The sequence below is a fragment of the Stenella coeruleoalba genome (assembly GCF_951394435.1).
Source record: "Stenella coeruleoalba genome assembly, chromosome: 9".
Classification (NCBI taxonomy): domain Eukaryota; kingdom Metazoa; phylum Chordata; class Mammalia; order Artiodactyla; family Delphinidae; genus Stenella; species Stenella coeruleoalba.
In genome coordinates this window covers 19988723-20012774 of record NC_137155.1, presented here as the reverse complement: position 1 = coordinate 20012774, position 24052 = coordinate 19988723, and the positions used below count along the sequence as shown (strand labels likewise).

The window sequence follows — 24052 nt, the reverse complement described above, 5'->3', positions numbered from 1 at the left end:
ATTATAGAATTGAGATCATACTATACATACAATTTGGTATTCTACTAATGTCACTTAACATTACTATGAGATAATATATATATATATATATATATATATATATATATATATATATATATATATATATATATATATATATATAGGTCTCTGCCCTTGGCTCCTAATAAAGGCTTCCTGAAACCCTTATAATTTCCTGGGTGATAGGAATGTCTTTTGTTCTAATGAAGCACCTTTGGGTAGACTCCTGGATGAGGGCTGGTCACCAGAAAAAACAAGACATGATTAGAAGCTTGGAATCTCCAGCCCTACCCCCCAGTCTCTTGAGAAGGAAGAAGGACTGAAAATATAGTTAATAATCGATCATGCCTATGTGATGAAGCTTCCATAAAATTCCCACTAGTATGGGGTCTGGAGAGCTTCCAGGCTGGTGAACACACCCACATCAGGAGGGGGGACACATCCCAGCTCCACGGGGACAGAAGCTCTGGTGGTCCAGACCCTCCCAGGCCTCACCCTCTGCATCTCTTCACCTGGCTGTTCATCTGCATCCTTTATCAAATCCTTTAGTAAAGTGGTAAATTTAAGTGTTTCCCTGAGTTCTGTGAGCCACGCTAGCAAATTATAGAACCTGAGGAGGGGGTTGTCGGAATCTCCAGTTTGTAGCCAGAGGAGATAGAAGTTGTGGGTAACCTGAGGACCTACTACTTGTGACTGGCATCTGAAGTGGATGGGAGTGGTTTTGGGGAAATGAGCCCCTAACCTGTGGGATCTAACATTAGTGTCAGAAGTGAGTTAAATTGTCGCTTGTTGCAGGGGGAAAACCTCTACACATTTGATTACTAGAAGTGTCAGAAGTGAAGCTATGTGAGTGTGGTAGTTGTGTGAGAGTCAAGGAGACATACACAGAAGGAGAATTGTAGGTTTTTCCTTTACAATTATGTTATGGAAGATTTCCCATTTCATTGAATAGTTTTCAAAATACAATTTTAAGTTGCATAATATTCCATACGTATACCAATTTATGTAACACCCTCCTATTTTTGGACATTTAAGTTGCTTCAATTCTTTACTATCGTAAGTAATCCTGAAAAAAAATTCCACAAATGTAAGTTTTTGTGAACATCCTTAATTTTATGTTTACATTAAATTCCAAGAGGTACAGTTTCCAGGTCATGGATACACATATTTTTAAGGTGTTTTATGCATATTGCTAAACTGAACTCTGAAAGTTTTAATAACTTACACTCCTACCAGCTGGACATGTTCATGACCACAGGAATGGCTTTTAAAAAACTGAACGTGTAAAAGTATGCTACAAGTAAACTCTAAATATGCGGGAGAGTTATATATGACTCTCTATTCATTTCATAAATAACTTTTTTTTCTCCAAAGGTGTCAGGAAGATAGAAGGACATTTTGACAAAGTGGTAAGACGGCCAGACCTTCTAATTGTTTTTTAATCTTTCAAAACTTGTTTCTTCATCAGTAATGTGAGCAAAATAATACTTGCCCTGCCAAACAGAGTGTTTTGTGAGGATACTATGAGATGATACATGTAAACATGCTTTGAATACTATAATGTCATACAGGTGGAAGGTAGTACTTTTATTGCTCATTACTGATATGTGGACAGACTTGATACATGTCATTAGACTTTTAAAAGTATCAATAAATTTTTAATATCTTACGTTAACCTTAATATACATAATTTTCTCCATTTTAAAACTCAGATGATCCAAAAAGTAATTTTTTGTCAATTTTCTTTTGTTTATTTGAAAATAGTAAAACAATGATTTTGCCACATATGCAGTTATTGTTCAGTTGCCAATTCCACTAACTAGGTTTGCGTCAGAAAAGGAAAAATTACCATAGAAACAAAATTATCTATTAGGGTTTTCTATTTAATCTAAAAATATTTGGCATGGGTACAAAAAAATTTAAGTGCATTCTCAACTTGCTTAAACCAATGCCTTTTTCAAAGGTATTCCCGTGGGTTTTCATTAAAAAGACCGTTTGAAGATCAGTTTGAATAATTATGACCAAATGAAACACAAAGCCAAGGATAGAACTAGTATGCAGTGGGAACTTGGTGAACCTAAAAGCTTGCACCTATTGTGAGCCTTCATAAGGAGAAAGAATAAGGAGGGAGGAAGGACTGGGACAGAAAGGAGGAAAGGATAACTTAAGAAAAACACTGAATTTCTAACAAGGTAATGGCTTGCAAAGCACCCTATGACTTGGGCCCCTGAGGACTTTAGCTCAGTTCATTAGGACTTTAGCCCATCCCTCTATCACTATTACTCCCAGTAATTCTGGTTATTGCACTTGGCCAAGGGCTTCAATTTTTTATGGCATTCAGTTTCAGCACTTGCATTTTATTGGACGTCATTGTTTGCAGGGTGTCTTTGCTAAAGAACTTAGGGAATAATTTGTAGGAGGAGGAACTGGCACAGAAAGGGAGAGATAGCAGGAAAGGAGAAAATAAATCTTTTCTCATTTTTAAATTGCCCACAAAATAATAAAAGGTAAAACAGACCTTACGGAGTCATTTAGTACAATCCTTCTTCATCTTAAAGTGGAAGAAACAGGTGTAGGTGACACAGATAAACCAATGGCCGAGCCAGGAAAATAACCAATTCCATACTCTTCCCATGGCACTATGTCTCTCTCCCTCTCTCTCTCTCTCTCTCTCTCTCTCTCTCTCTCTCTCTATCTCTCTATCTCTCTATCTCTCTATCTCTCTATCTTATTTTAGTCCTAAAACTGAGGATCATTTGTAGTCAAAGGGAACAGTGCTGCTGTCAACACAAATCGTGATCGCTCAGATTTTTCTTGGTAACTTAGAGTCTATGCTATAAAATAAAAATATAATAATTTAAATTGCAACTTGGCAGCCTGTGCAGCGTGTTCACATCCATTATCTCATTTGATCCCTACAAAAACCCTTTGAGGTAAGACAAGGAAAGTATTATTGACCTCATTTTAAGAGCGAGCGGTTAAAACCCAGAGACGTTCAATGACTGACGTAAGATTACTTAGTCAGGAAGGAGACAGGACTCTAACCCTATTCCTACATTTGATATCAAAGAGGGAGTTTCCTCAGAAAACACTAACTGGTCTTGATCCTCTTGCCTAGGGATTCTCTATCCCAGGGTACCCCGCACTAGTTTAATGAAGTTTGGAACTAACCACTCACTGAGGGTACTCCTATTTTGCATCTAGTTCTCACCTTTAAAAGCGCAATTTCCTACCACTTCCCTCGGTCCTGATCCTTATTTAGGCTCCTATTTTTCTCTGTGAGTTTTGGCTTCCTCGTCTCACTCCAAAGCTCCACCCTCTCCAAAGAAGTAGCGTCCTCGGTATCCAAGGAAACCACACAGCCTTGCCCATCTTTCGCCTTCCACGCTTTCCATTGGCCAGTTGGATTCTGGTGTGATTTTTTTTTTTTTTTTTTTTTTTTCCCCCGTCCCTCCAATGGATAATTGGCTAGAGGGAAGGAGCGCTTGCCTTCCGAGTCCCGTGTAACACCTGCTCTTACTAGACTTAACAACCTTGGGCATTGCCTCTTGGGAAATGTAGTTTCTAAGCCGCCGAGCCCCTCGACGTCTGACTTCATTAGAACTACCTATCCCACCGGCCTTTGCGAAAGGGCGGGAGTAGGCGAGGAGTCACGGTCAGCGTGGATACTTAGAGCTTTGAAATTCCAATTTGCCCCCGAGGCGTGTGTAGCTGAGGTTTAAATTGCTGAACGAAGTGAGCAGTCTTGCTGTTGCTTCAGCACACCCTCTTAAGTGTCTCCCTTCTGACTTGCGCCGGCACAGCGGCCAAGTCGACTGGCCGTGGCGAGACTAGCCTGTGGCTGAGGTGATCTGAGGGAGCGTGAGAGCACGCCATGTTCGTCCCCTGCTCGGGATGGGGGCTGGGCTGCCTCCGGCTCTGTCTGCTCCGAGTGTGGGCCAGCGAGGTCGCGGGGCGCTGTGCGTGCGGGGCCTGTCAGGCCCGGCTGTACGGCTCAGGTGGGTCCCAGCCCGACGTCTCTCGGTCTGGTCCCGCGCGCCGGACTCTGAAGGAGTGGGCACTTCTGGTGAGCCCTTTCGGCCGGCTGCGGACGCGGCTCCCGTGCTCCCTAGCCGTGAGGCCCTTGGACCCTCTCACCTACCCGGATGGCGACCGCGTGCTGGTGGCGGTGAGCGGAGTGGAGGGTGGGGCCGTGGCCAGCTTGCAGGTGAGGTACGACGAGGCGCAGAAGGAGGTGGCCATCGTGTCTGACGTCATCGACCCCCAGGCGTCCGTGGAAGTGAACGCGCCCCTGAAGTTTGGCAAGTGAAGTTTAAACGGGCTTGGGTCCCAGGGCACATCCAGTGAATTTATAGAATTAGGCCGACGTGCGTTTTTAATTGGTCCCTTTGGATCTGACTTTGCAACCTAATTTACAATTTACGCCTTCGGAGGTTGCCTCTTTTTTTCTGTTGTGCTTTGGGTTTCTGGGCAGTAGTTAGGAATTAGGTTCTCAATTACAGCAATTTTATAAATTGAATGGAAACATGATTTGGAATAATCTAAGCCGAATAACATTTGTGGAGCCCCTTCTGTTCTCCTTTGGCACTTTGTTCCTATTTGTGTCACTGCACTTTGTCGGTAACAATGTGGTGTATTTTTCAGGGTTAAAGTATCTTGATAATCCACTCAGTGGCATGGCAGACCATCCGCGTTTCCCCTTGCTCACTGCCTGGCGTCTGTCCCCAAACAGCCTTGTCTATAGCATGTTCCATCGAACCTGGACCAGGTGTTTGGTTTCTGATAGACACCCGGCTTCTTACTGAAAACGTCACCACTCATTTTGGCCTAAGTAGATTTTCTCTGAGTAGCAGGCCATGAAGAAAAACACATAGTAAGATTGCCTGGGAAACTTCAACTGATAATGGCTGCCAGATATGTTTCCTAGGTATTTGGGTTCCATGTTATTTCTCACATGGAAACGACTGTGTACGCAGCACTTTTCTAGGAAAGTCTTCCATTGCTCTCCGACTTCCCGGGACTGAAGGAAGATACTAATGAAGATCGTAATAGCAACTAACACTTCTAAGATAATCTTTTCCAATCCTTACAGTCGCACTGTATTATAGACACTTATTGTCACCATTTAAGATGAGGGAATTGAGATACAGCAAGTTTCATATACTAAGTACTTATTGTGGGTGAACAAGTAGAAGAAATCCGTGCCTTCATGAAATTTAATTTGTCGTGGGGTTAGATCAAGAAATATGCCTATTTTGTCTCAGATATAAAGTGGTGGAGCTGAGATTTGAACTGACTGGAGTCTGCTGAACCACTATGCCTTATTGCTTCTCAACTTTTTTTTAACTAGCCTAGGTGAATAAGAGACCCTGATCTCAAAATGTTAACAGTCTGGGGTGGGGAGGAAGATTTGCCAATGTATTATGCAGTACAAAATAGACTGAGTATTGAAATAGAGATAAGCAAAATTTTATGGCAGCACAGATAAAAATGGAACTACCCAAACCTTATTATTTGCTGATTCCTCTTTTTAGAGCCAGAATCTCATTTCCAATTTAGTGTTAATATGTGGATATTCCACAGGCCCTCAAATCAACATAATTCAATTTTACTCATACTTACTGGTGTTCCTCCAGTTCGTCTATAACTGTTTCAGTGAATGAGTGAGCGTAGCATTACTACCACTCAGTATGTAGCCTTAACTTCTCTACCCACCTACTGAGGGTAGAGTATATTTAGAAATTGTTTTCTTCTTCCCATGCCTATCATTACTGCTCGAGATCAAACCTTATGTTGTAACACTACTTAACTGGCTGAAAGTTTTGCAGTTACATTTGCATCCATGTAAGTATGGGGTGAAATTGTCTTTTTATGTATTTTATATTAATCCCAACCAAAATATTGCCTTTATAGAGACTGCCATATACTCAACTGTAGAAATTGATTTTTATGTCATGACTATTGGAATTGTAGTGCTAAGACCCCAGTAGTTTGTGTTTGGGGTAGCATTAATTCTCTGATCTGTTTTAAGGGAAATTATCAATATTTATTTGAACTAGGTATTAAATATCAGTGTTTTAAAGATTTTTTTATACAGAGACACCTAAGGTTACACCTTAAATTGAATTTAAAGTTAAACTTTAAAGCTAAGTATGGCTTATTTGCCAAATTTTCTTCGTATATATCACTGTTATTTATCCACAATTTTGAGGTTTTAATATTATTCAGTACTAGATTTTTCAAAGTTGTTCCCACTTTTTATTACTTCAGATACCTTGTGATATAGCTGCATGATAATATCTTCCTTTTTTTACATATGAAAGGTTAGCGGTAGGATTTGAAAACTGAACTCATGGTCATATATACTGATCCATGCCACTCCTGCAGTAGGCTTTTTAACTTGGGGAAAGTTTGGGAACAAATCTTTAAACTTTCATGAATATAGAAGAGAATAAGCTAACTGACTTATCCAGTTCACCATAATGACTTGTTAACTTGCTGCACTCTTACTCAAATCTGTGTTTGTGTATTTTCTCAGTGGCGAAGAGGCTTCTATGATCTTCTGTAAGAACTGGAATCTTTGACCTGGTTTACTTATCTCCTATGTTACTTTCTCTCTTTAGATGATATCTGCCAACAGAAATAACTGCTTTTTAAAAACTGGTAGAAAAGGGCTTTACATTTGGTCCTGTTGCTGTGGTGGAGATCCCTTACCTTTAGAGAGAGGCTGCTGACAGCTGTGTTCTTTCCAGGATTCAGTAAACTGAGTAGCTGGATTTCTGCAGGACACTGAAATGCTTTGGAGCTCATTAACCGTAGTACTAACTTGGTTTTTCTTTTTTTCATTTCTAGATTTGAATATCAAGTCATCAGGGTCTGGCTGTGTAAAAGTCCAAAATATTGAGTGTGATAATTGCAAAATTGAAACTGAACAGGGGACCAGCATCTTACAGTCAGTTAAGGTATAAATATTTTTCTAATTTTGTTTCAACGTTATTTTTTAAAACACCTTAAACTATGAACTACGGTATCAAATTAAGGTTATTATTCGAGCATCATTTATTGGAAATATTGAGTATCATTTATTCATCACTCAGAAATTCCTTGCAAAAAGTTCGTCAGTTCTGTTATGAAAGTATAGAGGTTGTAGCAACTTTGAAGGTTTTCATCATGTTCCTTTTAGATTTCATTTCAAAGTGTACAGTGATACTAATAATACATTCTTAGCATTCTCAGATCTTACTAAGTTTAAGAAATTTTAGTTTTAACGAATGATTTTCTTCCATTTATTAAGGAGTAAGGGAAAGTCATTAAGCATTATAAATTTGCTTAAAATATTAAATTAATCACATTTTTAATGTACCAGGTAGTTCATTACTTAAGGATTAAGTAGTTATTTGTGCTAAACAGCAAATGATTCGTCTCACTTTGTAACAATGCTTTTATATTTAATTTTCTTAAAATTAGATTGGTCTCAGCTCTGAATGATTTCAAATACATCTCTGATAAGTTCTAGCTTATTGTTACTACTGATACTACTTACACTTGCATATTCAAAACTCAATACTTTTTTTTTTTTTTTTTTTTTTTGGCGGTACGCGGGCCTCTCACTGTTGTGGCCTCTCCCGTTGCGGAGCACAGGCTCCGGATGCTCAGGCTCAGCGGCCATGGCTCACAGGCCCAGCCGCTCCGCGGAATGTGGGATCTTCCCGGACTGGGGCACGAACCCGCATCCCCTGCATCCGCAGGCGGACTCTCAACCACTGCGCCACCAGGGAAGACCCAAAACTCAATACTTCTGTGAACTTTGGTAACTTTGTTGAAGTCAGGCATCTTTGCTTCATAATTGCAAAGCATTTTCATTTTTAGTTGCATAAACAGTAATTAGTATGATTAATTGGATGCATTTAAAAATTTTTACATTATTTGTTTTGTCCCAGCCACTTTTATTTGCACACCTACCTTTGGCATGTCTTCACATGTGAACCATTTCAGTAAATTTAGTTGCACAGGGACTTCCCTGGTGGTCCAGTGGTTAAGACTCCATGCTCCCAATGCAAGGGGCCCGGGTTTGATCTCTGGTCAGGGAACTAGATCCTGCATGCCGCAACTGAAAGAGCCTGCATGCCGCAACGAAGATCCCATGTGCCACAACTAAGACCTGGCGCAGCCAAAAAAATAAGAAAAGTTTAGTTGCACAAATATCAAAAGCGATTAAAGAATACTATTACATATCCTTTTGGAAAAATGAGATGGTTCCAGTTCTTATAAAAGATTGCACAATGAAGTTTTCATGTTGAGTGACTAAATGGATGAGAATACCATGGTTCCTTTTTGTCCTTATAAATATATTGGTCACTCATCAATGCTTGAATTTCAGAAATTCATCTAGAATATTGTTCTCTGGAGACTCAGAGTCTTAGATTTTCAATTTCACAGCCAAATTTAGAAGCTACTGTACTGCTGTCTGTCTCTTTGCAATCATCTTTTGATCCGTCTGATAATTCTGAAAGATCTATTTTGGCAGTTTTCTTTTTTCTGCCATTATGTGCATAAAATGAAAAATGATTTCTCAACTTTGGCACTGTTGACATTTTGGGCTGGAAAATTCTTTGTTGTCACGGGCTGACCTATGCACTGTGGGATGGTTAGCAGTATTCCTGGCTTCTACCAACTAAGTGCCAAGAAACACACTCACTTAGGACAATGAAAAATATCTCCACACATTGCCAAATGTCCTCTGGGGGACAAAAATCACCTTTAGTTGAGAACCATCATTTGAAGCAAGTTCATCATTCTTCTGTTGTCTTATTCTTTTAGACATTTTCTAGCATAGTTGGGAATAATTGACAAATAATAATGAAATAACTGCTAGGATAATGAAATAGCAAAATGTTATGAGACATATGAAAAATAAGAATACTAAAATCCCATAATGTATTTTAGATTTACAAAGGAGTCCAGTGAACCATTATGGTAATTTTAAGATAGAATGAGTTTTATTCTATTTAAAAAATGAGTAAATTTTCTATTTATTCTTTGGGGGACCTCTAAGAAAGAATAAAAGTCATGAAATATCAGTCCTACAAATAGAATAGCTCAAAAAAGAAATTCAAGAATTGGAATTGGGTCCGCTGAATCTTAATGGTAGTTAGGAGAATTAAGAGGTAAGAGAATTATTCTTGAGATCTTAGGATTTAACTGACTTAAATTCAGAATGGGAACGCTTCGTGAAATATCTGGTTTAAGTTTTAAATATAGTACAATATCGTTATCTCTAATTAGTGATCGCCTATTAATGTAAGTTTCTCTTCCACTCATTTTAAGGATTTGAAATATATTTGATGTATGTTATAAGATGTTTATAGCAATAATAACAGCTACTGTTTACTGAGTCCTTATTATGTACCCAGAAATGTAGCTAAGTCTTCATTTAATCCTTGAATTATCTTCTTTTTATCAAGGAAGAAACTGTGAGCTACTAAGAGATTAAGGAACTCATTTAGGTTCCCACAGCTAATAAATTGAGCTAAAATTTGAACTTGGGTCTTTCTGCATTCCAAGCTCATGCTCTTTCCACCTTTCCTTATTGTCCAAGCAAAATGTCTGGCAGTACTAACTCACTGAATGCCACATATTTGCATTTTTAAAAATTGCAATAGTAATAGTTTATATTATACTAAATAGCTTCTGATTTATTTAAACATTTTAACTACTTTGTTTTGCATATTGAGGCAGGAGATAGATGGGCCCCAGGGTAAGCAGCTGGAGTTCATTCCCTGTGGCCAGAAACTTCAAAATATAATAGCAGGACAATGGAGAGAGGAGGCTGGGCCCTTCCCAGATAAGAGATAAAAGACCACATATTCCTTATTCTCAAAGTCAAGGATACCTTCCCGACTACACATGCCCAGAAAGGCTTCTTGGAGGTCCACAAGGGAGGGGGCGCCACCCCAGAGTAAGTGACGTCAACTATGCATCGGCCTCTTTGCTAGAATCCATCTTGGCTGAGAGATGCATGCGCGCACACACGGGGAAGATCCTGAGATATACCAAATACGGACTCAGAACCAGGCAAAGCAAGATGATTGTCAAAGGAAACCTCGAAGAAATGTCCCATAAAAGTGATTCAAACTACCACAAGGTGGCAACTCTCTCTCTGAGCCCACCCATGTTTCTATCCACAAGAACTGTACTTTTTCCTCCTAAACACTTTACTTGCTTCACTACTTTCCGTCTCTGTGAAAATTCATTTCTACACAGCTGATAGTCTAGGGCCTTGTCACTGGCCACTGGTCCCCAGTGGTCTAGTGGCTAGGATTCAGAGCTCTCACTGCTGCTGCCTGACTTCAGTCTCTGGCAGGGAACTGAAATCTTGCTGCAGGCTGAGGCCACCCAAGATCCATATGTTTTTAAATTTTATAATCTACTTTATTTTTTGAAATTAGATGAGCTTTGAACTTAATGATAGCTATTAACATTTTTGTGCTTTAGACCTCTTTGAAAATATGATGATTATTTCCTTAGAAAAAATGCACACATATGAAATTTTGCTTACAATTTCGTAAGTTTCACAGACTGTCTAGAATGTCGTGTAAACTTGGTTAAGAACTCCTGATTTAAATAAAATAACAGTTGTTTTGGAGATACTTTTTTCTAAGGTTCATCAGTTACTTGTCTGCTTGATAAAGACTGTATTAAATACAGTTTGACTTCTGACTCATGTTTCTATGGGCATGAAGTCTACCATGCTGTAATATAGATAAACTTTTTAAGAATGATTCATTTTGCCCTTTTCACTGAATTTTTTAAACTTCATTCCTGGGCCATTTTACCCAAGGTTTTACTGTTTTTCCCCCTGAGTAAAGCAACCAGAAGGTTGTTTTGTATTTTTTTTCCCAGTTTTTAGATAACGTCTCTACTGTTGCTGGTTATGATATTGGTGGGTTTGCTTTTGCTATTTTTCTTCTTCTGGTATTTACCTATTCTTTTTCTCTTTATAGATGTGGTAGAACTGAAGACTTATGCAAATATTAAGCTGAAGTAAGCTACCCTAAAAAATAGACCAAACATCTAATGGCTCACACACAACTATAGTTTATTTTTCATTTGTGTCCAAGTGTGTGGGTGACTCATTTCTATTCAGGTATTGTAGGTTCCCTTCATCTTCTGGCTCTGCTATCTGTTAGAGCCTTATTGTAATATACATGCACCTGGTGGCAGGGACAGAGCACAGGGAACGCACATTAGTTCTTCTAAAAGCACCAGCCTGGAAATTGCACATAACATTTCTATTTATATTCTGTTGGCAAGAACTGAGCAGCACCTAGGAGGTAAGGGAAGCTGGAAAACATTTTCTCTTCATGGGCCCAGCTATACTCTGTACTTCGGGAAAAAGTGGATTTTTGTGGACCTATCATAGTTTCTGCCACACTTGCCAAGTGTGAAATCAAGTGTTACATACACACACGTTTTTTTTTATCTAGCAGAGGAGGCTAACCGTAACTGCTATTTTCTTAGAGACATTTTCATTTAGTTCCAGTTTCTGGGCTGTGTTGTACTAGAAAGTTTAACAGTCAGTGGGTTGTTATCCTAAGTGTGAATATATACTTCTTTAGGTGACTCCAGCAATAAGAATGTAGGATTTGAAATCATACAGAGCTTGATTCTGTTAGTTTAGATTTTGTTGTTTTCTAATGTGTCACCTGATAAGGTTGTTTAACCTTTCTGATTCTTGGATTCCTTCCTCTGTAAAATGGGAAAACTATAATACCCATCTCTGAATTGTGAGAATTAAATGTTAGTTCACGTAAAGTAGTGAACGTTGTTATTTGGTGCAAAGAAAATGCCAAGTAAGTAATAAATATTACTGTTATTAATGATGAATATTAATAACGATGAACAGTGATTATTGTTGTCATTCTCATCATGATGTATGTTTAGTTAGCCATTGTGATCTTTGATTCTCAACCCTTCCTTCAGTGAAGCTACCAGAACACCCAAGTATCTTTTTTTTTTCCTTTGAGTCCAAGGAGCTTTATTTAATCACTTTAACAGCAGTTGACATTCTTTTCTCACTGATGTTATTATTCCAAACAGTGCATTTCTATTCATTTCTACTTCCTCTTTTACTGCTTTATTATTATTTTAAAAGAAATGTATAAAATGTTGGAACATTTTTTATTAGTATAAGTCAAATTTATTGTCTCTTTTTCTATGTGAATTTTTGTATTTGTCTTTCAGAGTCAAAAATTACATATTCAAACAAAAGGAGGTAAAGTGATCTGCCTGGGAACAGTTTATGGAAATATAGATATTCATGCATCAGATAAAAGTGTAAGATTGTAATTTTCTTTTCTAGTACTTGCAATTTTGCATCTGGTTGGCTCACACAGTGGGTAGATTCTACAAAATTTGTGGCAAAACATTCCCTTTTTAATGCATTTGAGTTCATTAGTAAATTCAAACTTGAACTGAGATGATTAAATATTATACAATTTAATTTTAAATTTGTGATTTAATACTTTTGATAGATATTTAGTTACTTATTTGGAATCAGTAGCATCTTTTTATAACTTTTAAGTTTTATTTTATTTTTTTAAAGTTTTTTTTTTTGATGTGAACCATTTTTAAAGAATTTAAATTTGTTACAATATTGCTCCTGTTTTATGATTTGTTTTTTTGGCCACGAGGCATGTGGGATCTTAGCTTCCCCACCAGGGATTGAACCCACACCCCCTCCATCGGAAGGCGAAGTCTTAACCACTGGACCACCAGGGAACTCCCTCAATAACATCTTTAAATTCTTAATATTTCTTTAAAAAATTTTTTTGTATTGAAGTGTAGTTGATTTACAGTGTTGTGTTAATTTCTGCTGTACAGCAAAGTGACTCAGTTATACACACATATTACATTCTTTTTTATACTCTTTTCCATTATGGTTTATCCCAGAATATTGAATATAGTTACCTGTGCTATACAGTAGGACCTTGTTGTTTATCCATTCTATATGTAATAGTTTGTGTACTAACCCCAAACTCCCAGTTCATCCCTTGCAAATACTTAATATTGAATTCTGATTCTGAAGAGATTTTAATCTTAATGATCATGGGTTAAAATCAGTCATTACATAATACCAAAATAAGTGGGATTAAATTTTTCTTATTGTTAGGTTTATTTGAGTATTTTTTCCAAGACCTGTTTATTTTGCCTTTAGGCAATTTTAGGAGTTTCGAAACTCGACTTTCTTCAGTGTTTTCCACAAGATGGCACCATTAGACAGCATTACTGTTCTCCAAAAGCTTTTATTATCCATAGGAACTTTGATTGTTATAAGACAGTTTGCATTTTTTCAGTCAACTTTTGTTGCTTTCTGTGGTTTAGCATAGTATTAAGAATAAAGGTATAATTTTGAAGTATAAATTGTCACAATTTTTTAGCATGATCAGTAATGGTTTAAATCTTTTAGAAAGGTCTGAGCCACCTTTTATTTTACAGTTTGACAATTTGCAAGGATTCTTTTGTCATAAATTTGTTCAATTCCATACTCAGCTGTATTCTCCGATAATTGGTGGGGAGGAATTGTATCTTATATGTAGATTATTGTTGGCATAATTAAACAAGGTAGGTTATAACACTAATTGTTCTACAATTGTCACTTTTATTTTCCATCACCTTTCTCTTAGAACCTGTGGGAGACTGTTTAAACCCAAATATTCAAATTTATCTTTTTAAAAAGTGTTGAAAGACACTGCCTGGCTTTATGTGGCAGCTGTTTTGAGACAGCATTTAGTTTCACCTCTCTGATTGTTGTGGTCTTGGAGGTGCAAAAGGGAAATTGGACAACTGCAGTTGCAGAATATTGCATATTGATGTTCACATGTAACTATCAAAGAAGAATTTAAATCATCTTAATTATTTTCTATTTTTAATATTTTGACCACTATTTCCACTCATTATTTATCCTCTCAACTTTCATGGTTTATTGAATATTAATTTATTCCTACTTTCTGTTACACTATTTTGTTTCCTGCCTGATGGAGTTTTGTGTTGTACTAAAGAATCAGTTTTGATATTTCTTTCTATTTATATTATGCATAGTATTAATTTTTAAGGCATATTTCTAAGTTTCTGAGGTTTTATATAAAATAAGTTCTTATGAAATATGTTAACTTTTAATATACAACTTCCATAGAAATGTGTTTTGGATATTTGAGAGGCAGCATAGTGAATTGGTTTAGAGCACGTAATTGAGAACCAGAGTACCTGGGTTTGAATCCTGGCTCAGCCACTTACTAAGCTCTTTAACTTCAGATGAGTTATTTAACCTCTATGTGTCTTGGTTTTCTGGAAAATAGAATAATCGTAATGACATTAACTCACACTGGTTGTTATGAGGATTAAATGAGTTAATGCATAATACAGATAAGGTACTTAAAATAATGTCTTGCATAGCTAACTCCATTATAGTGTCGACTATAATGATGATGATAAAGGTAAATAAAACACAGGAAAGGTGATTTGGCCAGTCCTAGACCTATCAGTTAACTTTACTGAGACTGTGTTTCATTATTCATAAAATAGGAATGGTATTGTTTGTTTTTTCTGCTCAACAAGACTGTGAGAATCAAGTGAGCATTATAAACACTTAACAGTATATTGTTTATGTATCATTTTATATGGAATGGCTGTTTTTAAATTGTATTGTTAATTTCAGTATCCTAAGTTTGATACAGACAAGATAGAAATCCATTGTATGAATGGATTGTTGAATGAATGATTGTTGAATGAATTGATAATATAGTTATCAGTTGACCTTTCTTAGTTTGGGCTACAAGGCCACAGTTTTTCCTTAAAACTTCATTTTTATTTTATAATGTTGGTTTATAATAACTTTGTGAAAAAAATTTCTTCTTGTATAGAAAAGCAAATTAATTTATAGCAATATCTCTCTAAGAAAGGTATTTTTGGATCTACTTTTCGTTCTTTCTTTAAATATCTACTTCACTTAATAAGCAAGCTGTACAGTTTAATCTATTTTTTTGAATGTTTGTTCCATTAGCATTAGTAACTATAAATAAGATCCTCAATATTTTGCTGTAAACTGTGGTGTCCTAAGTTTAATTGTTCTAGTTAGTATTTGATATAGTGCATTATATATGGCCCTTAGTGAATTTTCTATTTCTTTGAAATTAATTTTACGGATTGATTGGTTAAAATAGCTATATTATTGTGATGAGTGTTGTACTTTTGCTTGCTTTCATTTAGTTTGGTGGGGCAGGAGAGGATATTTTTTAGCTTCCTACAGGGTAAGATATTTAGTGTTTAATGAACAAAGTAAATCCTTGGCATTTTTCTGATACTCATAAGGAGTGTCTTAAAAGCTTTATTTGGTTGTGGGGGGAGTCTAATCAAAAGTTCCCCCTTGCCAATTCAATTAAGTTTCAAATATTCTTGCAACATTTATCTTTTGATATTCCCTAAAGCAGCCTCACTATTTATAAAAAGCTAGAGTATTCATATTTGTTGTCTGCTTTATGGAAATACTTGGAGAATTTTAAGCTATGCATAAAGCAACTTTTCATGAAGAAATTTTGTAGGTAAAGGATAAATTTTTTCAGAAATTTTAAACCTTACTATTACACTGAGGAACGCAAAACGTGTATTCTCACAAATCTGAATGTATGTAAAATATCTATCTTTCTTTGACAGATTTATTGAAACTAGATTTTAAAAAAATTCCTATGAATCCATAATTAGCTGTAGCAGATAAGAAGCAATTGGTATTTTATATACCTAATAAAAGTCCATTAAAAACCAAAATTATATACTTCAAATCTAGACAGCAAAGTAATTTTAGTTTGCTTTCCATAACAACCTCTGGGTACTTTAATTTCTCTTTTCATAGTTTATCTGTCTTCTAATATTTTAGTATTCTTGAAACTCAATTCTTATTAAATAATATTTTGAACTCAACAATTTTTGAAGGAAGTATAACGATTGAATATAATACTGATGCCAATGTGTTGAAAAACAATAATGTTCTTTCTTTAAATACCTCAGTGTAATGCTTGAATCTGGGCAAAACTGTGACAAGCCTTCCTAGTGATTCAGTTTTTATGTCAACAATTTTATATTAACGCTCACTTTATGCTTATAAAACATTTGTTTAAAATACTATAAAGATAATTTGGAATCCTTAATTAGATACCTTCATTTTACATTGGGCTCAATATTTGAGACATAAATGTATACTGAATTTTGTTAGAGAAGTTTAGGGATAAATACAAAAATCCTTCCATTTTGTTCAGTGGAAAGCTACTGGCTAATTAGATGTAAAGTGGAAAAATTCTAGAAGTAATAGTGTATTCACTACATTAACAGATGAAATGAGAAAAATCATATGAGAGTCCAATATAATCAGATAAAGTATATGCTAAAATTTAAAACCCATTCATGAGTTAAACAGCAACAACAACAAAACAGATTTGAAATAGAAGGGAACTTCTTTAATCTAAAAAAAAGGGATCTAGAAGATATCTATAGCAAACACCATACTTAATGATGCAATGTTGTAAGCTTTCCCTCTGAGAATAGGAATAAGATAAGGATGCTTGTTATCTCATCACTTCTATTCACTGTTAAATTGGAGGCCTGAGCCAGATGTAAGGCGGGAAAGAACAGGAAAAACAGTATTAATATGAGGATTAGAAGGGAAGAAATGAAACGATCACTTGTAAAGAACATAATTATGCATGTAGAAAAATTGTTTTAATTCAGGTAGATTATTAGAATCAGTTAAGTGAGTTTAGTGAGGTTTTGGATTTAAGGTCAAATACAAAAGCCAGTTAAGATAAAATGAAGTTTAAAAAGCTATCTTTTATAATAACATTTAGAATACATCAAATAGGAATAAATTTAACAAAAGATGAAGAACTCTACATAGAAAATATAAAACATTATTAAGAGAAATTAAAGAAGATCTAAATAAATGAAGGAATATAATGGGTCTATTCCACAGAGAAAACACTGTTGCTCATAATCTTGTATTTAGAGCTGGGGAATTGAAGTCAATAAATTGGCCGTGTACTGTACATATTAGTTGCCCACTAATTCTGGCTTTTTACCAGTCTTCATTTTATAATGAACTGATTTGAGTCTTTCTCTTACTAGACTGTGACCGTAGATAAACTGCAGGGAAGTTCTGTTAATGTATCTACTGAAGATGGTTTGCTGAAAGCCAAGTGTCTTTACACAGAATCATCATTTCTATCTTCTGCTGCTGGGGATATTACATTAGGAAGTGTTCATGGTAAGGTGACAGAGGCCTAATACATCTTAGATATGCCACATGACATAAATTTTAAGAGATGACTGTGTTTCTTTGTAGGTGAAGGAGGATCTGCCGTTAGGAAGCTGCCCCTCTAAATAATTAATTGCAGGCTAACCATCTTTTAAAAAACCCACAAAATAAAGTGACTCATATGGTACTGAATTTTATTTTGGCAAGAAATTGAATATTATGCTGTTATACATGAAGCTAATAATAATTCTGATTTTTAATGCATTTCTTTATAGAAGGCAACAAACAAGGAAATATGTGCAGGAATATTCAGAGGAAAGCACAATTAAATAAAAGCAGTGTTAAAAAATAAAGATGGGTTCTGAGTGATTGCTTTTATGTTATGCTAGGAAAGCTAAGGATTAAATAAATTAATGAAACATTTGTGTGGGATCCGATTATAGCAATTCAGTGATACTAATTTTGGCTGAAATGCTTTATGTGTATTAGTACTAGCACCAGGTCCTCCCACTGCCCTGCCATTTTCAGTTTTCTTTAATTAGATATCATCTTGTGACTTTTAAAACATGTCTCTGCAGATATGTAATATTACTTAGTTAACTTTTGTGTTATTGAAAGAAAAGAAGAGAATGTAATGGTGAAGTAATATGGCAAAGGGCATGCTGGTATTCAGTGTCACTCAGCATGCTTCTTCAGTTCCCACATAGCAGATGATTTAAGTCCAGGTATGTTTTCTGAAATATGTACACATAGAATTAAGAATCTCTTATCCTGGAAAGTAGTATATACACATCTGCTAAATGCCTTTTGGACCATTTTCCAGGAGTTATAGACAAACTTTTGCTGTACGTAGTTCACTCATTTAACTTCTATAGGAAAGCTGAATCTATTTATCTATACATTTTGGTAAAACCTCCAGATTTTACTAGTCAGCATGAATTATTAGGTGGTATTACAAAACCTGGCTAGTGCAAACCATGCTATTTAGCAAATTGGCAGGTAGTCTTACAGTTAAAAAAAAATCTGAAAAAATGAGTACTTATATGCTTGAAATAATTCTTGAACCTCAATTTCATAGTTAAACCTCATCAACCATTCTTGTAGGGTTAAGGTATTATTTGAGTCCAAAATAAAGCAAATAGTTTTGTTAGTTATTCATCAGTTTTGTTGTTTTTTGTTTTGTTTACTGAGGTGTGCCTTGAATAGTTCTGGTAATTTGTAACTCCATATTTCAACAATGACTTTTATGTAAGCATTGTATTTTTAACCATTAATTGTGATTAAAAGTACTGTACTTAACATATTGAGTAATTTTTAGTGGAAAAGCAATTCCTTATCATGTCACATGTTGATTAACACCCATGATAAGAACAGCTCTGTTTTCTGCAGTGCTTTATACCTTGTTTACACTGAATTCATTAATGTTTAAATTTTTTTGCTTTCTTTTAAGTAAGTTGAGAATTGAACTTGGTACATTAGTAGTTTACATGATAGTAAAACAGATGTACTTTTTTGAAGCGGTCCTCAAAATACTCTAGGTCTCTTTTTTTTTTTCAACATCTTTATTGGAGTATAATTGCTTTACAATGGTGTGTTAGTTTCTGCTTTATGACATAGTGAATCAGCTATACGTATACATATATCCCCATATCCCCTCCCTCTTGCATCTCCCTCCCACCCTCCCTATCCCACCCCTCTAGGTGGTCACAAAGCACCTAGCTGATCTCCCTGTGCTATGCGGCTGCTTCCCACTAGCTATCTATTTGACATTTGGTAGTACATTATAAATCCATGCCACTCTCTCACTTCATCCCAGCTTACCCTTCCCCCTCCCCGTGTCCTCAAGTCCATTCTCTACGTTTGCGTCTTTATTCCTATCCTGCCCCTAGGTTCTTCAGAACAAATTTTTTTTTTTTTAGATTCCATGTATATGTGTTAGCATATGGCATTTGTTTTTCTCTTTCTGACTTACTTCACTCTGTAAAATACTGTAGGTCTCTTGATTACTTACAGTGGCTGAAATGGAAACAAATTGCTAGGAATAAAAGAGTTCATTCTTTAGCCTTTATAAAATCTTTTATATTTACTGACCTTTAATGTGAAGTCAAATACCTTTCCTTTGGTGGTTTCAGTCTGAGCCAGACCTAGATCCTCTTTTGAACTGTTGTCTCTGGTTGGGATTTTGAAAGACTCTGAGATGGAAATTAGAGTGTAGCAGATTTACCAGGGAAGCCTCTGGGGACCAGTACCATACAAAGGAACAAAGCCCAGTTTCCACAGGAGAGGTTAGACTTGATAAGTCTCAACAACCCCAAAGGGGTGCTCTGAAGCTGGGATGGTCCTCAGAATTGTCTCAAGTTGGGGTGAGGGGAGATGGACCTTTATATCCCCAATCCTTAGATGCAAACTGCCCCAGAAGCACAATGATCTTGGATCAAAATGGCTCTTTTCAGATAAGGCAATTCCCTAAGAGAGCAGAGAGCTGAAGACTGTCTGCCAGCAGTATTCCCAATAGATAGGAAAATAAGCCCTGCAGTTACAAAGGGGTTCTGAATGATGGCTCATAGCACCGACTACCGTTATATTTATTCATTCGTGCAGTACATGTATTGACCATCTACTGTGTGCCAGATTTTCAGGCACCAAGGGTATGAAGTTGTACAGGAGATGATACCTATCCTTAAAGAACTCACGGTCTAGTGGAAGGACTGAGCATCATCTCTCTTGTTTGTAATACTAGTGGAGCAGAGAGAAGTAGGAGAAGGGAAAATTTGATCCAGTTGCCACTGTACAAGAGGTTCCATGTTGTTCAGCCCTGCTTTCTCCATCTAGTCCTTGGCCCTCATTCTGCTTGGTTTTTCAGTGGTAGTAAGTATATGAAAGAGAGAGATTTGAAAAAAAAATCTGCATTTCTTAGTCATACTCTGTGCCTGCCTACTTTTTAAATCACCCTTAAGAGAGGCCCAAGTTTCTTGCTTCCCCCTCCTATGCCATCCCTATTTCCATCCTTGTCCTAAGGGATTATATGCACATGTTCCTTGAGTTTGGAGTGTGGAGGTGGGATGGGTATGGAAGAACAGGCAGTGTTCTAGCCCTACCTCTTAATAGGTTAGAAGATTAGAGTCGTGACTGGTGGAAGGAAGTCCCTATGCTCTAGCTAGTGGGATTTTAGTAGGGAGAGATACCTCCCAAGGATCATCCCAAGCTGGAACTCTGAATATATATTCCACTGAAGTCTTTGTTCAAAGTGGTGATGGTCATATAACACCAATTAGATTCATATTTTGGCTGTATTTAAATAAACTAGCTTGGGAATCTTAAAACTTATTTTTACAGGAAAATATATTGCTACTTCTAAACATCTGACTTACAGAAAACAAATTCATAAGAATATACACATTCTAAGACCTGCCTGTTTAGGATTTATTTAGTTTGGCTTCTTTTTTTTTTTAATGTAAATTTATTATTATTTTATTTATTTTTGGCTGCATTGAGTTTTCGTTGCTGTGCGCGGGCTTCTCATTGCAGTGGCTTCTCTTGTTGCAGAGCACGGGCTCTAGGCGCAAGGGCTTCAGTAGTTGTGCCTCGTGGGCTCTAGAGCACAGGCTCAGTGGTTGTGGCACACGGGCTTAGTTGCTCTGCGGCATGTGGGATCTTTCCAGACCGGAGCTTGAACCCATGTCCCCTGCATTGGCAGGTGGATTCTTAACCATTGCACCACCGGGGAAGTCCAAGTTTGGCTTCTTTTTCTTAAGGTAGATTTTTTTTTTAAACCCAACATACAGATGTTGTAAAAAGCCATTTGTACCACAAATATGATGACAATAACTGTCTTTTTCATAGATTTACCAGGTGTATGAGTTTGGAGCCCTTGTGTTAATAGGTTGGGGGTGGTTGTTTGAAAGCAAACATGTATTGAGTGCCTAAGTGAGCCAGCCCGTTTTATTTAATGGATAATTGGCTGTTTACAAATGAAGAAAACAAAACTTAGAAATGTCTAATTGTTTGCTCTCAATTATAAGTTAATTAGTGGAAGAGCAAGAATTTGATCCAGGTTTCTTGACTTTTTAGGAGATATTTTTAAACAGTGTTCAAACAAATGTGTGCACATAGCCATGGTGAATTTCTTGATTGCAACCCAAATTCCATCATTGCTTTTAGGGCTACCTGGGTCACTCTAGAGATGTTTCCTCTAGACAGACAGAGCTACAACACAGGTGCACTGCTTCAGCTGGGTTCTAAATTGTAAACTCCAATTTCAGGGTTTTTGTGCCTTATGAAAACGTGGTGTTCCATGTAGTGTTTGGGTTCAGCTTAGCTCCGTGGAGCCATTCAGGGACTCGGTTCATTCTTTAAAAGTGATGCTGCTATCTTCAGTGTGTGGCTTCTAAGTCTTCCATGAAAGGAAGACAGAGCATGAAATTTATTTCTTGTCTGTATAGTCTTTTTGTTCATATACCCTGATGCAAACTAATACCCAACATACTGCTGAATACTTAAGAGGTAATGAGGAAAGGGAAAATGAAAGGAGTAATATGTCTTTCCTGGCTTTGCAAATTGACTCCTGTGTGTAGAGAAGGGAAAAATCTATCTTGAATGGTTTTCAAAATGAAATTTTTAAGTAGAGCTAACAATATTTTCTTGGTAAGAAAATGAGTAATCTAATTGACTAGTAATATTTACTATTTATAATGTTGGTTGAATCACATCTATTAAGTATGTGTGCCTTCTAATACAAAAGAAACTAGTTTATTCATTGACTCAACAAATATTCCCCAGTGTTCTGGCACTGAGAACCTAGTGGGAGAATGAGTACTTGGATAGTTTGTGTTTAGATATAAAATTTTGTGACAGTTTACTATCTTGATTTCCTTCTAAATTATAAGAAATTAGATTCTGTGTAAAGTACATTTTATTATATTCTGCTCTTTGAATATTTGTGATTTTAAAAGAATTCTGTACATGTATATATAAGATATACATGTATTTATATATATTCTAGTAAATATATTTTTTAAATATAGGTATATAGTCTCCTGAGTTAGAAAGAAAAGCTTCCTTGAAATGGTTTGCTGGGATTGATTTTATTTATGACATAATTTAAACAAATTAATTAGGGTTAATATGTAGGAGTACTCATGACAGTCATTTTAGTGTTTTATATTTAACTTATGTTATTATTTGGAATAAATGATTAATGAATTAAACTGCATTTAAGATATTTAGATTCCCTATATAACTTAGGGTCTTATTTTAGACTCTTTGGGAACATACATTAATACATAAATTGATGACTATTAGTTCTCTCATTTTTCTGTACTTCAGAAGTCCTTTGTTCCCCAAAGATTTAGCAATTTGTACATCCTTAAACTGTTCCTTAAATAATTACTTTGGATTTTGGAAACTTTCACAGAAGTAAAAGTTACACAAACTATACAAATAAAGTTGATCATTTTGATAGCACAAAGAAATGCCTCAATTTGCTTTAAGGAGGACATATAGGCTCTGGTGAATTTATAAATCTGCCTTGTGAATTTAGAAAGTCAGAAGTAATATAAAATTTTAAAAGAAAGGAACTTTTATTGGATTGAATGGAACTCTTCATGAAGTTCATGAAAATGCTTTGTTCTAATTCTAGTGTTTATTCTTAAGTTCATTGTGAAGTTTGTTTGTCATTTTAACACATGATAATTTATGTTAATGTTGAATCTGGACACTTAAAACTTTTTTATATGAAATACCAAAGAGGAATTACAGCTCCCTTTGTGGTACAGACAGCATAGGTTTTTTTTTTTTCATGATTTAGACGTATGATAAAATATGTTGCTATTTCATGCAGTGTTTTGACTCTGCTCAGGTCCTTAGAGGGACTGGGCTCCTTCCATGAAGCTGATGCCGCCATTTTCAGTGTGTGGCTTCCAAGCTTCCACTAAAGGAAGAGAGATCATAGAGGATCATGTGAGAAATTTGTTAGCCAGAATGTTTTCAAATGACTTTAACTGCAGGAGTCTGAGATAAAGAGTTTAGTGTGTTCTAAGGAAGGAGAAAGGCACACAGGTATTAGGGGGGTACTGGCAGTCTGTGTCACATCTTATATTTATAATTGCTCTTTCTCAAATGTCTATGAGTTCCTCCTCTTTCCACACCCCCTTGCTATTCTCCAGGATTTCATCCTTGTTTCATTGTTTTTTCCATTCTTTCTTTTCCTTGGGCATCTTATACACTTTTGAGTCTCAGCTACCCTTGTATTCTGATAATTCAAATATGTATCTCTAGTGCTGACTTCCAGCTTATACATCCATCTGCTTAGTAGATATAGCCATTTGGATCTTTACAGGCTTCTCAAACGACTTCACATTTCTAACTTCTTTTCTCCTACTTTCCCAGCCCTCACCTCCCCAACCTCATCCATAATATAATCCTCCTCCTTTATTTCCATTTGCAGATTCTAATATTACCATGTACCTAATTTCCCAAGCTAGAATCTAGAAGTAACCCTAAATTCCTCTATCACCTTCCACATCTATCAATCCCAAAGTATACGTAGGTTTTATCATCTAAATATTTCTTCAATCTATCCCAGTTTTTTCTTTCAAACTTCTACTGTTCGTTTGGTTTTTTAAAAATTTATTTATTTTATTTTATTAATTAATTTATTTTTGGCTGCGTTGGGTCTTCATTGCTGTGCGTGGGCTTTCTCTAGTTGCGACGAGCGGGGGCTACACTTCGTTG

The 24052-nt window shown here is 36.1% G+C and overlaps 1 protein-coding gene across 3 annotated transcripts in view; it reads left to right on the top strand.

Annotated features, from left to right (window-relative positions):
* Window positions 1-3166: 3166 nt before the first annotated feature.
* The window catches only part of FAM185A (family with sequence similarity 185 member A), an 89618-nt gene continuing 68732 nt past the window's right edge, over window positions 3167-24052 (top strand). For 2 of the 3 annotated variants that reach the window (XM_079931730.1, XM_079931729.1), the window contains exons 1-4: window positions 3167-4319; window positions 6871-6980; window positions 12262-12354; window positions 17191-17329. In XM_079931730.1, the coding sequence (XP_079787856.1) occupies window positions 3893-4319; window positions 6871-6980; window positions 12262-12354; window positions 17191-17329 (769 nt within the window). In that variant the 5' untranslated portion in view covers window positions 3167-3892. The remainder of the gene's footprint in view (window positions 4320-6870; window positions 6981-12261; window positions 12355-17190; window positions 17330-24052) is intronic. The other variant, XM_079931731.1, reaches the window with a different exon arrangement.